This window comes from Xenopus tropicalis, chromosome 4, assembly GCF_000004195.4.
Source record: "Xenopus tropicalis strain Nigerian chromosome 4, UCB_Xtro_10.0, whole genome shotgun sequence".
In the NCBI taxonomy this organism is placed as follows: domain Eukaryota; kingdom Metazoa; phylum Chordata; class Amphibia; order Anura; family Pipidae; genus Xenopus; species Xenopus tropicalis.
The window spans coordinates 71,416,157-71,429,816 of NC_030680.2; the positions used below are offsets into that span (position 1 = coordinate 71,416,157).

At 35.7% G+C, this 13,660-nt stretch overlaps 1 protein-coding gene across 1 annotated transcript; it reads right to left on the minus strand.

The window, feature by feature from the left end:
* Positions 1–2,329: 2,329 nt before the first annotated feature.
* Positions 2,330–11,632, minus strand: pop4 (POP4 homolog, ribonuclease P/MRP subunit; the record flags this gene model as incomplete). Its single annotated transcript, NM_001017252.2, is given in 6 exon segments — positions 2,330–3,256; positions 6,878–6,979; positions 8,820–8,881; positions 9,889–9,966; positions 10,235–10,455; positions 11,580–11,632. Coding segments are annotated over 6 exon segments (653 nt in total), but the record flags the coding sequence as incomplete, so codon positions are not given.
* Between the last annotated feature and the right edge of the window lie 2,028 nt (positions 11,633–13,660).

Below are 13,660 nucleotides of genomic sequence, written 5' to 3' on the forward strand. Positions count from 1 at the left end.
TGGGGAGTTACTGGGGACATCTGTGGAGGCACAGATCTTCCCTGCTAAAGGGCTGTAGTTGCCTTGGGCTGGTACATAAGCTCAAAACGTAATGTACAACATTTCTGTCCTACTTCTTTAGTTAGGCTTTAGTTCTCCTTTAAATAGTTAATTCATGTGACTTTTTTATTCTATTGGAGACACAAACTTCAGCCATCTTGAGCACTACTTTCAATTAACTGCGTCCAACATTTTCTCTCAGCACTGCACTAAATTACAATTGGGAATATACCCTTTCAGAGTTCCAGGTACTGGAAGGTATGGGAGAGTAAGCATACATTTACATTTTGCACCTTGTAAAGAAAAAAAAAGGGATTTGAAAATTATTTTCCTGAAAACTGTTGTCAGATATGGCACTAGGGGGCTGATTTACTAACCCACGAATCCGACCCGAATTGGAAAAGTTCCGACTTGAAAACGAATATTTTGCGACTTTTTCGTATGTTTTGCGATTTTTTCGGATTCTGTACGAATTTTTCGGATCCAATACGATTTTTGCGTAAAAACGCGAGTTTTTCGTATCCATTACGAAAGTTGCGTAAAAAGTTGCGCATTTTGCATAGCGTTAAAACTTACGCGAAAAATGCGCAACTTTTCGCGTAAGTTTTAACGCTACGCAAAATGCGCAACTTTTTACGCAACTTTCGTAATGGATAGGAAAACTCGCGTTTTTACGCAAAAATCGTATTGGATCCGAAAAATTCGTAAAGAATCCGAAAAAATCGCAAGACATACGAAAAAATCGCAAAGTACCGATCATTACGAAAAAAACGCAATCGGACTCCATTCGACCCGTTCGTGGGTAAGTAAATCAGCCCCTAAGTGTAATTAAAAACATCCCCTTAATATGAATACTCTTGGTTCAACTGACAATTCACATCAAGCCTTATTAGGTATCAGTAAAGCAACATGCGCCTTGTTGTCTTGGCATCTCTTATCTATTAAAATGTTGCTCCATGACAGTAATTTTTACACATATGTGAAATGTTTGATATCATGTCATTGTTGTCATTCCTTTTCTAAGAAAACATGGGCAGTTTACAGTATGATACTACGTGCTAACGTATGCTGACACTTCCTGATTTCTGTGTTCCTCAACACTAACATTTCATAAGACCCTGTTTCCATTTGACATAAATATTGCATATATTTTCCTACTTTATTTACACAGACAAATGATCTTCCTCTGAACATATCATAATTTCCAACACTACACTATGGATCTCAACTATTATTTATTGGGTAAAAACCAAGAAGAATGCCTTCTTCACCATACTGAATACCCTGTGGGGAAATTCCAACTATCATCTAAATGAGATCTCCTTACCAGGACAGGGACTCCACTCTCAATCCTTGAATTTCTGTATCCTCACTCATTTAATTCCAAAGGGAAATTGACACATCTGGAGTATTTATAGTACTAAATTTTAATTTTAGGGAGACTAGTTACTAACTGCAGTAAGATGTAAGCAAAATTTTGATTGTTTGCTAAGTAAAGCTTGTTATGTGAGGTGGCCAAATTATTTGGTGCACCCAGACCAATAAGCAGATAGTATTGGAGGCCTAGAGCTCCTTGATAGAAGACTGCATCATTATCATTATAGGGACCATGACTACCAGATTTTCAGACATGCGCAATAAATATCTGGCCTATTTTCAGAGAGATATTGATTGGGCAGGAACTTCAAAGGGCCCCCCAAGGGATTGGTCTGAATAGGCAATTTTTATCACCTTAAGCTGGCCATACACGCACCGATACTATCGTACGAAACCTCTTTCGTACGATATTCGGTGCGTGTATGGCATGTCGGCCGATCGGCCAGGTTAGAAAATTTTGATCGGGCGCCATAGAAGGCGCCTGACCAAAATCTGCCGTCAGGGCTGAATCGGCAGAAGGAGGTAGAAATCCTATTGTTTCTACCTCCTTATCTGCTGTTTCAGCCCTGACTGTGTGTGGCGGATCTGACGATGTTTAAACATCGTTAGATCGCCACGTGTATGGCCAGCTTTATGCATGGCCAGTTTAAGTATTCCTGCCTATGTCAAAGTGCCTACAGTTTTCAAAAGCGTATGACTTATGAACGCAGAGTTTTTAAGCATACCCGCCTGACACAGTATCATATTTTGTTTTTTCCATTTAAATGAAAAGGAAACAGCTATTAACAGTGGTGGTGCACATAATCAGTATTTCTATAGGGGGGCCTTCGAAGTTATAACAGATAGTATAACTGTACAGAAAAATAAATAGAAAGGTGAAAATACAAAATACTAGGTATCACCAGAACCAAAACATGTTTAAATATTTTATTGGCAATAGGTGATCACACAAGGAAAAAAAAAATTTATCTTTTATAGGTGTAGAAACATACATACATACAGTTTACATATCAGATACAATGTAGCCTCTTTACAGCAGTGCTACTTGATCATTATTCTCCGTATCTGCTCTTTTAAGCAGCAATTTCAGAGAATTTTTATATATATCACGTGGAAAAATAGCATTGCAGCAAAATGGAAAAAAATTGTTACATTTATGGAATAACTTTCATTGCAAATACTATGCCATTTGGATGCCCAAAGTATCAAAGTGGTTAATAATATATTGCTATAGAGTAAATCATTACTTTTAGCTGGCTTCACAGTACTCTTGTTTTGGAAGTAATATTTATGCATAGACAACAACCAGCCATTAATTGTAGCATTAGATAAATGTGTTACTACTGCCAGATGAGGCTTCTTTGTTTCATCCCTTTAAGTTTTTGCTTTGCCATCTTATTATAACACTGAAAATTCTTATATTCCTAACATTTTAGGGCACCATAAAGTATGGCAGCAGTTTAATGGTACAGGATATTATGTGTCATCTAAAGGAAATAAAAATGTTTTACTTTCATGGGAGTTATTAGTTGTAAGAGAGCTTCATCATCACTCAGTTCCAGCAGCCCTTGAAACTCCTCCAAAAGTAGAGATATATGATATTACCCTGCACAGGACTTAGTGCTTTTTCTTCATGCTTTCCACATATCTCCATAAAAAGAGTCAGTAAAGTGTCAGAGCACTCTCTCTGCTTTACAATGTGGTTACAAGTCTATGCTTCCTTTGCCTTTAAACTTCTTGGCAGAGCGTTCACTTGATCTCATCTGAAATTTGCTTCCATAGATGTAAGAGATAAATCCATCAATTTCCACGCTAAAGACGCAGTTTAACTTGGGAACAGCTATTAGGCAGAAGAAAGTACATAATAAATTAGATAAAAATATACCCTGCTTAAAATGTCTTTGAACAACTTCAGCCAATTGCTTTGATCTCACCAATAAATTCTCATTTATGGACAGATATTTACCAAATATAACAATGTAATAAGATTTTGTGGAAATATAGTGCATCTAATGGTAAGCTAAAGTAGTTTAGTGCAAAAGGAAATCCTTATAAAGTCATTTATGTTTGGAAATGCCAAAAAAAAAAAAAAAAAAGACATTTTGCTGCATTTTACTTATCAGTCTCACTGCTGCATTAAGATTCAGTCAAAGAGTCAGCAGGAATTAAGGGATGAACAATAGCATTGTCATCTAACAGAAATGCACAACTTATCCAAAACACATCCTAATAAACTTAGGTAGACGCAATCTATTTAGACAAACTCAAAACTGATACTGTTATCCATAAAGACCTATCACTAAATGTGTGTATGTACACCAATATGTTATGCAGTATTCTTCTGTGGTTGCAGGGAGTTGAAGACTTTTGTGCAAGAATACTAGAATGTCAGTTCATACCACCTACAGATGTCAAAAATGAACCAAGGGCTGTACAATAGTACCTATATGGCTAGGATTTACAGATACAGATTGTGGATTCTGGTAGAATCTCTCCTTTCTTGCATGCCGTCTCTCTAATGCTCAGTAAAGATTTATGATACTGTAAGTCAGGGGTGGCCAAAGCGTTGATCGTGGTCCACCAGACCATCCCCCATGGACTTCTGGTGGACCGCGTCTAAGCCTGCAAATGCGGAAGTGCAGCACATTTCTGGGGTATGCGTATGTATGCGGGGAGGAGCCAAAGTTGATCGCCACACCAATAAGTCTGGGCACCCCTGCTGTAAGTGATAAATAGCACTCATATAAAGTTTTGTTATACCTTAAGCAAGCAGCCAAATCAAAAGTTCAGTTATAGTCTACATATTTAAAAGATCTCATAGTTCTCAAATTGGTAGGGTATTTAAAAGAATCATAATCTATATATATATATCTATCTATATATTTTATGTTCCTCAAAACTATCCTACTAAACATAAGATCTTTTTTAAGTTAAACAAATGAGAAAAATAAAATGAGCATAGTCTCAAGTTTCTTGGCCAAGACTTATAAACAAATTACAGCCTACTCAGCTACAATGCAGGTAAATTAGCAATGTGGGAATGCCAATATTAACGTTATTTGCAAATACCATTAAAAGCAGTATCTGATTATCCCTTGCTATTCTCTGCACTGGTGGGTCTGAATTTTAAAAATATGTAACAGAAGCCCAGTGTATCTGCTACATTGTTTCAAAACATTACTAGAAGCACAGAAAGGGACAGACATACTGCTTTAGTTTGCTGTGACATTAAACCATAACAAATGTTTTTTGGGAAGTTGCTTATAATTACGGTTTCTTTCATCAGGCAAAAATTTATTTTTGTGTTTACATCCCCATTGCATATATTCAATCACAGTGAGGGAAACAATGCATTCCACTATTGCTGCAATAAAACTGTTTTTATCATATGTAACATATTTTCCAAATACAATTAAAATCCTACCAAACATAATGCCATACTCCCTTCTTCATGGATTTTAATGGTACAGGTATGAGATCCGTTATCCGAAAGCCCGTTATTCAGAAAGCCGAAATATAGAAAGCCTGACTCCCATAGACTCCATTTTGATCAAATAAGTCACATTTTTAATATGTATTTCCTTTTTCTCTGTAATAAAACAGTACCTTGTATTTGATCCTAACTAAGATATAATTAATCCTTATTGGATGCAAAACAGTCCTATTGGATTTAATTAATGTTTTATTGCTTTTTTAGTAGACTTAAGGTACAGGTATCGGACCCCTTATCCGGAAACCCATTATCCAGAAAGTTCCGAATAATGGAAAGGCCATCTCCCATAGACTCTATTTTAATCAAATAATTCACAATTTTATAAATGGTTTCCTTTTTCTCTCTAATAATAAAACTTGTACTTGATTCCAACTAAGATACTTACTGGAGCCAAAACAATTCTATTGGGTTTAATTACAGACTTAAGGTAGGAGATCCGAATTACAAAAAGTCTCCTTATCCAGAAAACCCTAGGTCCCATGCATTATGGGTAATGGGTCCCACACCTGTATGAAGATCCAATTTATGGAAAGACCCCTTATCCTAAATACCCTTGGTTCTGAGCATTCTGAGTTATGGGTCCTATACCTGTACATGCAAAATATGCTGTATTACACTTGATAAAATGTAGTACTAGATAAATGTACTATAGCTGGTAGCAGAGTACTGAAACAAATTGTGCTTCGTGACTGAGCAGTGTTCTATAAAAGAAATTTGGTGAGACATAGCATGCTGTGGCAGGAGTACAGAAATGGTTATGAATGGAGAACAGGGGATGTTGTCTACAGAATGTGCACGAAGAACTTGCAGAATACCATTAACACAGGTTGTAGGGAGGAACAGGATGCACTGCCAGTGGTGTTTTTGGACAAGTACTGGAGAGAAGTAAAACTGGTCTTATAAGACAGAAATGGAAGCTCCTTCTAGGACAAAGACAACCTGAAAAAACTAGGAAGAAGATCTTTTGCATGAAGAAATGGTAGAATCCCTAAAAGGAAGTAGGAGAAAAATCCAGCCACAGGGGGTTTATATAGTGTTATGTGGTGCCCTGGAAGGCAAGGATCATCAAATGTTGTGCTTGTCCCCATGAGGTCCATCTTTTGGTCTAGACCCCCCACCGTAGCTCACAGTAGTGGTTCTTTAAAGTTCGGGGATACTTTTGAATTTTCAATTTTTTAGAAATCTTTTCCAATCCATGACACATTTCCACCAACCTTTGTTGTTATGTCCAGACTAGGCTAATGAAGATTTCTGTTTTTTAAAAAAGGTGTCCCACACTATTAACCCCATTAATTTAAACACCTGACTCTAATATCCTGATCTATACACCTGACTCCTCTTTAAATCCTAGGATGTCACAAAGTTCTGTGACACAAAGATATGTAACATTGGATAATTTTTCTTAATAAATATATGAACAAGGATAATATTTTTTACTTAATTGTTTAATTAGGTTCTCATTATCTCATTTTAGGAAAACCAGATGTCGTTTTAGGTTATATATATGCAGAAATATTTAAAAGAATTCACAAACTATAAACCATCACTGTGTATCAGCTGCAGTTATAAGATTATCTAGCGCAGCAAATAAGCCTTCACTCTATATTTCACCCTCAATGACCTTCAAAGCAGAGCTTCTAGGAGTAACTAAAAGAACAAATAGACATTTTTATCCCAAATGTTATTATAATGTTCACAATGGGCCCACTAATGCACATACCGATAAAAATTTTCGGACCGTGTGTGGGCTCCAAATTATTGTCCCATTAATTTTCCAATAATGGTGACCGGTCGTTTAGATGATCAGCCAGGTTAGAAAATTCAGTCAGCTAACTGAATCTGCACATGTGTTGTGTATCAGATTATATGCTTGGGGCTCCTACAATGGAATTTCAATTTTAAGGGCTTTATCCTACAATAACAAAACTGACTAAAGCCTTTGCACTCATTTTACATACATTTACTTACTTTTTAGCTTGTCATCTTTTGTAATAAACTTGAATACATGCTTGGTTTCCTGAAGAATTATTCCCTGAAGGCCTACATAGGATGGGCATTTTGATTTTGCTACTGTAAAGAAAAAAATAGATATTTCTTTCATAAAAATCAGGATTAGAATAAAAAAATGAAACAAAGAAAAGTGAAAAGATTCCAAAAGTAAAAAAAAAAAGTGAATTTACTTTTTGACTGCGGCTACAGGAAAAAAATCAGATATAGTAGAGCAAGTTGTAATTTCTCTATGTTATTCTCCCATTTTTAAAAGAGCATACCTTGTACTATCATGTTGTAATATAATTTAGTAGTTCCATGTGTATGTATGTACAGTCGAGGCCAAAAGTTTTGAGAATTACATAAATATTGGAAATTGGAAAAGTTGCTGCTTAAGTTTTTATAATAGCAATTTGCCAACAGTAAAGCATCCTGAGACCATTCATGTGTGGGGTTGCTTCTCATCCAAGGGAGTGGGCTCACTCACAATTTTGCCCAAAAACACAGCCATGAATAAAGAACGGTACCAAAACACCCTCCAACAGCAACTTCTTCCAACAATCCAACAACAGTTTGGTGAAGAACAATGCATTTTCCAGCATGATGGAGCACCGTGCCATAATGCAAAAGTGATAACTAAGTGGCTCGGGGACCAAAATCCCATTGAGAACTTGTAGTCAATCCTCAAGAGGCGGGTGGACAAACAAAAACCCACTAATTCTGACAAACTCCAAGAAGTGATTATGTAAGAATGGGTTGCTATCAGTCAGGATTTGGCCCAGAAGTTGATTGAGAGCATGCCCAGTCGAATTGCAGAGGTCCTGAAAAAGAAGGGCCAACACTGCAAATACTGACTCTTTGCATAAATGTCATGTAATTGTCGATAAAAGCCTTTGAAACGTATGAAGTGCTTGTAATTATATTTCAGTACATCACAGAAACTACTGAAACAAAGATCTAAAAGCAGTTTAGCAGCAAACTTTGTGAAAGCTAATACTTGTGTCATTCTCAAAACTTTTGCCCACGACTGTAGACAATATGCAATGGGCAGCTCAGGGATGCTAAGTCCATAGCAGGCAATGAATAAGTACTTGCAATTGACATTAGGAACAGCACACAGTAAAACATCATATTGCCTATTTATTGATAACACAGATGACCTAATTTAAAATTGCCATGTTTTGAGGAGCAAGTACTCCTCTCTACTCAAAAGTTTAGTGCATAAGTTATATCAAACAAAGAAAAAAAAACAGCATGGAAATGCACTGCAATGCTTACAGATTTTTTTTTAATAAATTAATGCAGTAGTCAATATAGTTACATTTGGTTGAAAAAAGACCAGAGTCCATCAAGTTCAAACCTTCCAAGTAAACCCGGCACACACAAACCTATACTTATCAATCTATACTTTCACATACATAAACTATACATACAAACATTAATACAGGTATGGGACCCGTTATCCAGAATGCTTAGGACCTGGGGTTTTCCAGATAAGGGATCTTTCTGTAATTTGGATCTCCTGCCTTAAGTCTACTAAAAAAAATAATTTAAACATTAAATAAACCCAATAGGATTGTTTTGCTACCAATAAGGATTCATTACATCTTAGTTGGGATCAAGTACAAGGTACAGTTTTATTATTACAGAGAAAAAGGAAATCATTTTTAAAAATGTATATTATTTGATTAAAATGGAGTCTATGGTAGATGGCCTTTCCGTAATTCGGAACTTTCTGGATAGTGGGTTTCCGGATAAGGGGTTCAATACCTGTACTAACTGTAGTTATTAGTATCACAATAGCCATGGATACTATGCTTGTTCAAGAACTCATCCAGGCCCCTCTTAAAGGCAATAACAGAAGCTACCATTAATTGTTATTTTTTAAGAAACCGTTTACCAAAAGTTGCAAGGCACTTACCTGTTAGTAATGCTCCATGCAGGTCAGCCTTGAGTAATTTATTCTGGATCATTTGAGGCTGTCTGGAGATAGGTTATTAGTAAAAAAGTAAATTAATAAATAAATTGTGTTGGTGTAGTTCAGCTTGCAGAAAAGAGCCCAAAACATTCTGTGCTGCCCCACTTTGACTTCAGTGGGTACTGCCTTGTATTAGTGGTGTCAGAAAGTCTCATCTGCAATCTATAGGAGACAGCATAGGCAATTTTCGTTGATTCTGTGACAAGCGCAGTACTATGCCTGAGAAAATGCCTTGCGTGTCACAAGCCTAAAGAAAAGAAATCACTTTTAGCTTACATATAGGTACAACTATGATTTTTGTCCTTCTTTTACTCTGCTATCTTCAGCTGTTTTTTTGATAAATATATATAACTGCCACAGAATGGTGTACATTAAGTATATCAGAAGTTAGGAGCTCCATCTGACAGGTTGTTGGACCCTTAAATGAGGTTTTATAATCATATTTAACAGACGGTACTGTTCCTTTCTGTGTAGGGAAATATGTGAATTATCAGCTTTAGCTCAAGTCTGTGCAGAATTGGGGAAGCAGCCAGTGAAATAAATCTTTATTTTAGTCCATTGTGATGTTGGAACTATCAATTTGCCAGTTCTATGTAACTGTTTTCATCAGAATACTAAATAATAAAATATTTGTCTGAATACCAAAAAAAAACAAAACAAACCCTAAACAGCAAATTATATTAATTTGCACATAGGCGTGAAAAAATTGCATCAGCTATGAACACATATGTGTTGCCTTCAATTGTCCATTACTTTAAAGTCACATAATATTAAGGGAAACAGTCTGAACGCTGGAAATATTGTTAAATCTTATAAAAAGCCTTCACCCTAAAAAATGCTGATGTATCCCTAATAAAATCACTTTGTAAATAAGAATGATAAAAAGTGGTATATACAAAAGTGGTATTCATCCCACCAATTTAATAAACACAGTATAGATACATAAGAATGACCAAAGTTAGACTTTGTTAAAGCAAAAATATATATAGTTATGATTATGGGAGAAACTTACGCATCTGGCCTGAGTCCATTACACAAGTCCCGGATGTACTGTCTCCACAGTTCATGTAAAGGTAAAAACAACTGATATCTGCAATTAAGATACATATGAATGCATGCAGAGGAATAGCTTAGTTGAAAAATGTCATTAAATAGATTCCTTTATTGCCTCTTACATTTTCTAATGATGCACATTACTGCCGATCCACATTACTCACATTTCTTTATATAAACTAGAATTATGAATGTATAGTGCTAGACAATGAAAAATCATGTTATAAAGTACAAGATAATGGACTCCTGGCCCCTAAAAAGACTTTAGAATCAAAGCAATGAATAAGATTCACCAAACTTTATACCTCTGCTGTTCTGGCTTAATTTCAAATAATCTCATATCTCTTCTTTCTTTGGCAGTTAAAATTTTTGATTTGTTGCGTTTTCTTTTTTTCCTTTTTAAACTGTACTCCAAGATTACTGCTTTCCGCTCCAAGAATTCTTGAGGAGATTTCTTTTTCAAGTTTGGCATACTGTGTTTCAAAAATGCATTTACAAAAGATTCTGATTTTGTGGGTTCCTGAAGCTGCAAAACATAAATAAGGTTTCAGAAATAAAAACAGATGGCTAATACACACTCTCGAGTTAAATGTACAACTACTGTACTACATATGAATTCAAATTGTTATTAATATCTAGAATTCATACTTGTGTTTACCAAAACATCTTACATCACTTTATTGAAAGATATTACATTTAAGTAAATCAAATGGTTACAGTCATTTGCCCTAAATAATGTGACAGAGTAGGTTGGTTATTAGAAACAATACAGCTCTATGTTTTGCTAAGGTGCCACTATATGCAGTTACAAACCAACAGCTGATATATTTTCATGTTCAAAAGGTTTTGAGCACCTCTATTGTGTGCACTGTAAACTATATATAGGAGGATGAAAAAGTTAGGGGAAAACATCTATTCTTTTGACATGAGGCCATTCATTTGGTAATAAGATTCTGGGACTTGAAGTCCCTCTTTTTTTCCATAAAGGACAGTGTGCAGATTTTCTGGAAAGTAGAGGCACTTCAAGCCCTAGAATCCATCACTTTTCAATGTAACAAAGTGAGGGAGTAGTTGCAGTTCTCTGCCAGCCTAAGTGGGGTTGTGGGGTTGGTAAACGGTTCTTATAAATAAGGGCTGAACAATCATGGTTATGGGAAGATCGTACCATTACATTGGCCTAACTGAATGAGCTTATGCAAAAAATGGGTTGTAGTTCATTTTAAATAAAGTAGGAGAGATGTTTTCCGATATTACATAAAGGGCATGTAAATATACCCATTTGCACGGTTTATATAGAAGGGGGAAGAAGAAAAAGACAAGCAGTCACATGTAAAACAAAAGTAAAAAAAAAATCATAGGTTGGTTAAGGAGAGAAATACCTAGGATGGGGCTCCATGGGAGGAGTTATCTAAGAACATGCTAAAGGAAGAAGCTTGTGTGTGTGTGTGTGTGTGTGGTGGGGTGGAATGTAAGTTCAGAGAAACGTGCAGACATTACACTTCATTTCATTTCAATAATATTTCTGCACAAATAAGCCGCAAAACTCAAGACCAGTCACTGAGCTAACCCTAGGACAGTGAGTAAACTCTTTTTTGGAAATATATATTAAGTAAATGACAGGTCAAGAACCTAAAGTTTCATAAGATGTACCTCAAGCCCCAGTTGTTGAGCCTCATCTGGAGGTAGTGTCTTGTATATATCATCTGGGGGGGAAATAATGTCAAACAAAAATTACAATATAAAGTACATTTATCCACAGTATTTTGGTCATAACAATAATTAGAACCATTTTACCAGAATTCATGCAGGCACCAGAAATGAAAATGAATTCCAATAACTAATTTTTTTAAATATACAGAGATAGAATACCAAAAAGATCTGAATTGTGGAAAAGACATCAACCATTCAGACTCCATTTTACGGAAATAATTTTTTTCCCATGTACTTTTTTCTTTACTAATAAAACAGTGCCTATTATAAAGCCATAATGTATGTATATAAAGCGCTACTTATGTACGCAGCGCTGTACAGTAGAATACATTAATACAAACAGGGGGTTAATAAGATAATAGATAAATACAAAGTATAACAATAAATACAAGATACAGTTACAGTTGCAATAAGTTAAGAGTCAAAGACACAAGAGGATATATATATATATATATATATATATCAGTCCTGATGGTGTCTGCACTCCAAGGCTTTTAGTATTCTGTGGGGTGCACAGCCAAAATCTGAGTATTTAGCATGAAATAATCCATGGCCGGCACACCCTTAAAATTCAAAAAAAATTTTTATTGAAAAAATTGAAAAAACAATGAGTTTTCAATAAAAAATTTTTTTGAATTTTAAGGGTGTGCCGGCCATGGATTATTTCATGCTATATATATATATATATATATATATATATATATATATATATATATATATATATATATATATATATATATATATATATATATACACACATACACATTGTAGGAGACTGCTGCCTTACAGTTTACTTTGGGTAATGCATTTCCACTGTATAAACAGCAAATGCACCACCACTGTAACTTATAAATATGTCAGCTCCCAAATGTTTTTGTATGGGAATCCTGCTATATTTTCAGTTTCATAACCAAGAATGCTTTTTTTCTTATCAATGCACAAGGCTGCTTTTATGTACATGTATATCAGCCAAACAAACAAGTTTTGATTGAAATAGGGGGCATGCAGAATTTGTGAATTGGTTACTGAAATTGTTTCATCCTTTTTAGAGATTAAAATTAACCCCTAGTGCAGAGATCCCCAACCAGTGGTTCGTGAGCAACATGTTGCTCTCAAAACCCCATGGATGTTGCTCCCAGTGGCCTCGAAGCAGGTGCTCATTTTTGAATTTCTGGCTTGGAGGCAAGTTTTGGTTGCATAAAACCCAATGTAAAGTCAAACAGAGCCTTCTGAAGGCTGCCAGTCCATATAGGGGCCACCAAATAGCCAATTAAAGCTCTTATTTGCACCCCCAGGAACTTTTTCCATGCTTGTGTTGCTCCCCAACACTTTTTTCCATTTGAATGTGACTCACGGGTATAAAAGGTTGGGGATCCCTGCTCTAGTGGGTAATATAATAAAAGGCTCAATGTTTGCCAAGGTGTAGTAACCCATGCTTTTGAACAGGTGACCAGAAAATGCTACCTGCTGATTGTTACTATAGGTGACTAGGTAGAAAACTTTGTTAATAGACTTTGCATTCTCTCACGTTTTCATTCGTATATCGGCTACATGTGCCTGCACCCAAGCGTATCTCATTCATTCGGGTGCAGGCACAAGTAGCAGGCGTAGGGCTGAATTTTCGCCAAGCATTTTCCCGCTTGCCGAAAATATCAGCCCTACGCCACGTGTGGCATCAGCCTAAATACTAATGCTTTTTTACTCATGTGGCTTTGCTGATTTTTTTAAGTTTGCCATGTCATGTCAGTTACGCATGGTAACTGTTCCCAAAGCATCTTTCCCTTACAGAACTAACACCACACTAACACCTTGCAATTTTACAAAATGTTTTTTTGTTTCCAAGGTTTTCTAATGTACATAGAGTAATGATTTAGTGACTTATGCCTGAATCATACTTATATTTTACTTTAATAAATAGATGTCTATCTGGAGACCAATTGGCTGTATATTTTGTTGTTTACATTTTAACTTGTATGTCCAAGGGATCCATGGTATTGCAGATAACAGACTCCACTACAGTA